Genomic DNA, 6,871 nt, shown 5'->3' on the forward strand with positions numbered 1-6,871 from the left:
CCATGTTTTTCTTTTCTTCTTTAATTGCTACTACAATAGTTAGATTCATAGTTCACTTGTGCTCAGCCGCATCAGATCTAACAGGGTGAGTAGCTCATCCCACACACTCAACTACCTCAACCTTTCCCCGTGGGTTAAAAGCAAGGGCTACCTACGTGCAGCATGCACTCGGAGGGAGGTGAGAGAAGCACCAGCTTTTCGGACGTTGGCATGTGCCCAGTGCTTTTGATTCTGTGTTTGCTTTTAGTAGCTGTGTGAGGTAGATATAGCATCCCTGCTTTATACATGAAAGAGTAATTGCAACATGACACCAGGCACTAAACGACATCCCGGAGGTGGGACGTGAACTTTGGCCAACTTGTTAATACCTGTGCTTCCTACTGATCCTTGCTGCCTTGTGAACCTCAAACTGCTTAGACACGGAAGAGAAGTTGGGAATCGCAACAAACATCTTAAAGGTGAGTCTGCAACCAAGTCCACAGATGCGCTCAGAGGGAGGTGGGAAGCACCCAGAGACAGAAGCGACCTTCGCGTCCACCTGGGTCCAGGCCTTCCGTCCAGGTTTCGGGTTGATGCACCTCGGGATGTTCATCAATCTTGTCTCGTGTAAAGTGATCTGTAGCGTGGGGAAATGTTTAAATAATCAAATATCTATCATTTCACACAACCACTATCCCATGCCTACTGAAACAGAGTAAGACAAAAAAAAAAAAAAAAAAGCCGATATTGTTGGAAAGCTGGTAGCACTTCAAGCCCTAAGCATAAAAGCAGTGGTTCTCAACCTTCCTGATGGTGTGACCCTTTAACACAGCTTCTCATGCTGTGGTGACCCCCAACCATAAAATTATTTGTTGCTACTTCATAGCTGTAATTTTGTTATGAATTGTAACAAATACCGTGTTTCATAGTGGTCGTAGGCAACCCTTGTGAAAGGATCAATTGACCCCCAGGTTGAGAACCACTGCATGAGCATCCATGAGAGCTGGGGCTATTTGTCTTTTCTCCTCTGCATCCTGTTAAGAGATGCTAAGAAGCTGAAGGACAAGAGGCTTACAATGGCATAAAGAGTAGCAGGGAGCTAAGAAAAGAGCCCAGATTTCTGAACTTCTGCTATGCCATACTGCCCCATGAATAAAAACAGAGTTGTTGGACCACTGTGGTAAAGAAAGGTTGATCTGACCTTCAAAGCTATGTGACTAGTCACAGAATGTGGTTTCTACCCCATCTGCTCCACCCACTTGCCACGTCCACCAGAGGCTGCAGGCTTCATTGCTTTAAAGGAGCAGGAAACCAACTAGTACAGAAGGAAAGAATGACATTTATCAGGGCAAGCAACTTGGGGGCTTATGTTTCTCCTCCGTCTTCCAGGGTTTTTTGTTTGTTGGCTTGGTTTGGTTTGAGTTTTGAGATAGGGACTTGCATAGCACAGACTGACCTCAAGTATGCTATGTATCTTAGGGTGGCCTTGAACTTCTAATCTTCCTGCCTCTACCTCCCAATTGCTGGAATTATAGGCATGAACTACCATGCCTAGCAAGTCTCCAATTTCTTTCTATAAAAAAGGTAATAAAAACAAAAGACAAAAAAAAAACAAAAAACCTGTGACCTGGCAAGATGGCTTAGTAGCTACAAACACTTGAGGCACAACCTTGGGTGGCCTGACCTTGACCTCTAGAACTGTTAGTGGAAAGAGAGACCCAGCCTGGTTGAATTCAAGGAGATCCTTTGGAAGGTAGCCCAGGAATTCCCAAGGGGAGAGGGAAATAGGGCAGAGGTTGACAGTTCAGGTTTGAGATGGAGAAAACAGTGAGGAAAGTATTGGTGCAGAAGACTGTCTAGTCTCTGTGAGGGAAGGGAGGCACGTTGATTCCTGTCTTTCCAAAATTTGTAAAAATGAATGTGATGGAAAGTACCCTCAGCTCAAAGCTGGGACCAGTGTTGCTTCTTGCCTGCCTGCCTGCCTACCTGCTTGCTTGCTGCTTGCTTGCTTGCTTGCTTGCTTGCTTGCTTAGGTTTGGGTTTCTGAGGCTGTCCTGGAACCACCAATTCTCCTGCCTCTGCCTGGGGGTCCTGGGCATATACCATGTACTATATACCATGTGCCATATACCACGTACCATATACCTGGCTTTTGTCCCTTTACAATGTGACTTCAGATGAGTCACTCAGTTAACTTTAATTTCCTTGCTAATAAATGGAGATGCAATTCTTTTACATTGGGGGGGGGGCAGTGCACAGGCCACAGTGCACATGTGGAGGACTGAGGGCAGCTTGCAGAAGTCAATTCTTTCTCACCCATGTGAGCCCCAGGGATCAACATCAGGTTGTCAGTCAGACTTGGTGACAGGTGCCTTTACCAGCTGAGCCATCTCACCCACCCTGGAGATACAAATCTCGTCTCTCAGTCCTATGCAAGGTGGTCTATAACTGATGCCAGCGTATAATAAAATGGGGCTGGCAGGTGGCCCATGGTCGAGACCAGCAGATGCTGTGATCTGATCTCTCCCAATCCCCGCCTGGGAGGGACCCAGGGCCCAGGCCCTTCTCTGTCATGCTGCTCTATACCGCAACCTGTTTGTTTGCTGTTTATTCTCATTTCACAATCGCAGTCTCTGTGCATGGGCACATGGTCTCAGGAATTCCCAAAAGGCGTGATTCCACACCCACATGCGACTGGAATAATTCAAATATCAGAATCGTTGCTGTTTGTGCTGTTGCAACCTAGGAAGGGTGGAGGTCCCTGTCAGTTTCAGGAGCACGGTGAGCAGCCTCACCTACATGCCCCTATGTGATAACATGTGCTAACATACCCTGTGTTATGAGACGGCTCGAGCACATACACACAGAATTCACGGTGCACATCTACACAAATACATCTCCCTTGGTAAGGTTCTTCATTTGCAAAACATAAGCAACAAACCTCATCTTTGGCAGTCAGGCACAGTGACATCTGCAACCCCAGAGTTTGGGAGACATGCAAGAGTCTCCCAAGTTTGAGACCAACCTGGACATTTAGTGAGACTCCATTTCCAAAACATAAATAATCGAAATCTAAACAGACTCTCATCTTTGTAGGTTTATACAGAACTTTTGCAGCAACTGAGGCAATGCTGGCATTTAGTGTGCAAAGGACATCTATGGTGGCACAGGCCCTAAGGTTTGGGAGTGGTGTATGCCCTGGAGTTAGAGAGTGTATGTATCTCAACTCTGGGGACAGTCCATGTTATAATCAGATTTTTTTTTTTTAAAGTTAACTTTAAAGCTGGCCATGGTGGTGCATGCCCTTAATGCTGGTACTCTGGAACCTGAGGCAGAAGAATCCAAGTTTCCAGGCCAGCCAGGGTTTTATAGAGAGACCCTATTTAAAAAAAAAAAAAAAATGGAAAAAGGAAGCCGAGGGAGAGTATTTGTGACTGAGTCTGGGGTGGTGAGATAGCCCAGCAGGTGGAGTTCATCTTTCCGAGCCTGGAGATCTGTGTTTCATCCCTGGAACCCACGTTAAAGCCGGCAGGAGAGAACTGACCCCACAAAGCTGTCCTCTGTCCCCTGCACACACCGGAACACACGCCGTGTACACCCCAGATGGCTCAGCAGACGAAGATGCCTGCCACCAAGTCTGATGATCAGAGTTCAACCCCTCAGACCCACATGGTGTCTGTCCTCTGACCTCCACATACGTGCGCCCCCACCTCAAACACACGCACACGCACACACACACACACACATGTACTCAGGAGGGATGTGTTCAGAGACTACAGTTCTGTTCCCTGTAGGAGTTCACTGTCATTTCTTGTCAATACTGGGTGGGAAGGCTGAGAAGATAGGCTCAGTTCTGGGCCTTCCCAAGTGATAGTCCCAATACCCTGATGTGAGAGCTCACTTGGCCTCCTACTAAGCTAAACCACCCTTCATCTCCTCCCTCAGAACGTCCTTTGCGGAGTATAACCCACTAGCACGTCCACCATTACCTTCCGTAGAGTCGAAGACCTACGGGACCTGCCCTGTCATTTCCTGGTATTTCCGCGTCACCTCCTGTGCTTTCCGGGTCAGGTGGGTAAGGATGTGATGAAGGCTGCAGAAGTGCAGGTGGAACTGGGCTTCTAGGTCCAGCTCCTCCGAGATCCTGTCTTCTTCGGCCTCCTCTGTTTCAGCGGCGTCGTTCTCAGCCTCGCTGGCTTCGTTGCCAGCCACCTTGGCCTGCCATTCCTCCCTTGGCAGCAGCCCGTGGTCCACTTCTACACAGATGCTCTTGAGCATGGTGAAGTAGGTATAGAGATCAGGGGCTCCGGCCTGGCCCGAGCCCCTATGCCTACTCAGCTGCACATCCCTCAGAAGGCTGGGGATCATCACCACCTGCTCCATGTTCCGCACCACCGCCGAGTACCGATCCATGACCGTCAGCAGGCAGTTCTTGGGATAGCGTTTCGTTAGCACTTGCATGGTTGCTTCCTTCCTCAGAGTCCGGCAGACTGCCCCGGCGCTATTTCTAGGCTTTTGAGCAGGCAGCAGATTGACAGGATGCCAAAGCCCAGCCATTGGAGCAACACAGCCCTGTTTTGAGCCAATCCCAGCGTTTGGTCCCCAATGTCTGTATCAGGTGATCCATCTACCCAAGGACAAACCTGCCAGGCTTCTGCTTGTCATGACTGCCTCAGTGGGAGGCCAACTCTTCCTTCAGCAGCTCGCCCAGCCAGCTAGAGGGAAGCTGTGTCCCCTTGGCACCCAGTACACTTGTCTGCAGGCAATCAATAGTTCTTTTAGGTTACCCGAAGTCACATTACCTTGTTGCTGCCGGCTTCTCTCCTAACGCACACAGCTCACTTCTTCAATCTGGATACCTGGCTGTGAAATGAACAGAGGAACAGTAGCCTGAACTGGAACAGCTCTGTACAGGACAAAGAGCCCCGAAGCCAGGACTGGAAGTCCAGTCATAATGGGTATTGTCATGTTCAAGTCCCAACAGTCCTTTTTACAGGAGTACCTTTCCATCAAGCAATCTGTGAACAGAACTGTTGGCAGAACACACTAGCCCAGGATAACCTCTAACAGTCAGTAAAGACTTGGCATCAAATTGCTTCCTAAACTGAATTGGAAAAGAACATTCAAAATTGACTATTCGAAATCGATATGTTAAAGAATCTTCCAGCTGTGATGCCAACACACTCAGGAGTCTGAGGCAGTGGGATTACCACCATTTGGAGGCCAACCTGGTCTTCATAATGAGTTCCAGGCCAGCCTTGGTTACAAAGTAAAATCTTGTCTCAGAGAAAACCGAAACTAAAGCCAAAATCAATTAAGGCGCTGGAAGATGTAGCTCAGTGGTGGGATTCACAACATGTAGGGGGCTCTGTACATGATCTCATCACGATAAATAAATAAATAAACAAATAAACAAATAGAATTAAGTAAATGAGTTTTTTTGTTGGTTGGTTTTTAAATGTTTTATTTTATATATGTGAATATTTTGTCTGTCTATATATCTGTGCACCACATGTGTGCCTGGTGCCTACAGAGACCAGGAAAGGGAAAGGGGGTTTGCAGATGTTTCACGATACCATGTGGGTGCTGATAACTAAACCCAGGTCCTAGGTGAAAGCAAAAAGTGCCCTTTTAAGTAAATGTTCTATTGATCCACTCCTAGCCCTGTATCATGTTTTTTACATTTTCTGGGGAGAGATTCTTCCAGCACTCACGCTGAGCAGTGCGTCCAGCCAGCCTAAGGCCATGAGGCAGGACACGGGCGCCACTCACAAACTGAGAGGTTTGGAAATCTCCAGAGGAAGTCCTTTCCAGCCCTGGTTGTGTAACTCCCTTTGAATCCACACTCAGGCCCCTAAGGGCATCATTACTCTCTGCCTTAGTGCCCAAGCCCAGTGCCACCAAGTGAGAACTGGCAAACAAAGTGTTCTGCTGCGGTCAGGTCTGGGATGGCTGACCCCAGCGTGCCATGGAGACTAGCCAGAAAGGCCTCGGAGCCTCTGCAACAGCTGCCTGCTGCCTCTGACCCAGAGACTGGGTCACTCCTGGGCCTCTTCTGCTGCAGTCAGAAAACACAGGGGCTGTCATTTGCTAAGGCCTCTGCACCTTAGATCCAAGGGCAGGGGCTCCCCAGGTACCTGGCTCTTCTGGCTTACAGGCTTGCTGTTGTTGTTGCTGTTGTTGCTGTTGTTGCTGTTGTTGCTGTTGTTGCTGTTGTTGCTGCTGTTGCTGCTGTTGCTGCTGTTGCTGTTGTTGCTGCTGTTGCTGTTGTTGCTGCTGTTGCTGCTATTGCTGTTGTTGCTGTTGTTGTTGTTGCTGTTGTTGCTGCTGTTGCTGCTGTTGCTGTTGTTGCTGCTGTTGCTGCTATTGCTGTTGTTGCTGTTGCTGTTGTTGCTGCTGTTGCTGTTGTTGCTGTTGTTGCTGCTGTTGCTGTTGTTGCTGCTGTTTGAGTTTTTGTTTGGTTTGGCTTTTTGAGCCCTGGCTGTCCCGTAACTTGCTCTGGAGACCAGGCTGGCCTTGAATGCAGAGATCTATTTCCCTCTGCCTCCCTAGTGGTGGGTGTAAAGGTGTGCCCACCACTGCCCAGTGTGCTGAACACATGGGAGCCAAAGGCATAACTAAGAGGTGTCTGCACCACCAGGTCCCAGCCCAGCAGACTCCTGCCCAGAATGCCCTCCAGGTCTCCATGGCTGACAGAAAGCCCGGGATAGAATGGGACCAGCCTATGTGGCATGTCAGAAGGTAGACTGAGGGCTGGTGAGATGGCTCAGTGGGTAAGAGCACCCGACTGTCCTTTCAAAGGTCCAGAGTTCAAATCCCAGCAACCACATGGTGGCTCATAACCATCTGTAACAAGATCTGGCGCCCTCTTCTGGAGTGTCTGAAGACAGCT

The 6,871-nt window shown here is 48.7% G+C and overlaps 1 protein-coding gene across 1 annotated transcript; it reads right to left on the reverse strand.

The window, feature by feature from the left end:
* Thrsp (thyroid hormone responsive) lies at positions 1-4,487 on the reverse strand. Its single transcript, XM_021222344.2, has 2 exons — positions 3,969-4,487; positions 1-616 (listed from the first exon to the last, which is right to left on the reverse strand). The coding sequence occupies exon 1, from the start codon at positions 4,438-4,440 to the stop codon at positions 3,988-3,990; it is 453 nt and encodes a 150-aa protein (XP_021078003.1). The 5' UTR covers positions 4,441-4,487; the 3' UTR covers positions 1-616; positions 3,969-3,987.
* Between the last annotated feature and the right edge of the window lie 2,384 nt (positions 4,488-6,871).

The sequence above is a fragment of the Mus pahari genome, chromosome 1 (assembly GCF_900095145.1).
Source record: "Mus pahari chromosome 1, PAHARI_EIJ_v1.1, whole genome shotgun sequence".
In the NCBI taxonomy this organism is placed as follows: Eukaryota; Metazoa; Chordata; class Mammalia; order Rodentia; family Muridae; genus Mus; species Mus pahari.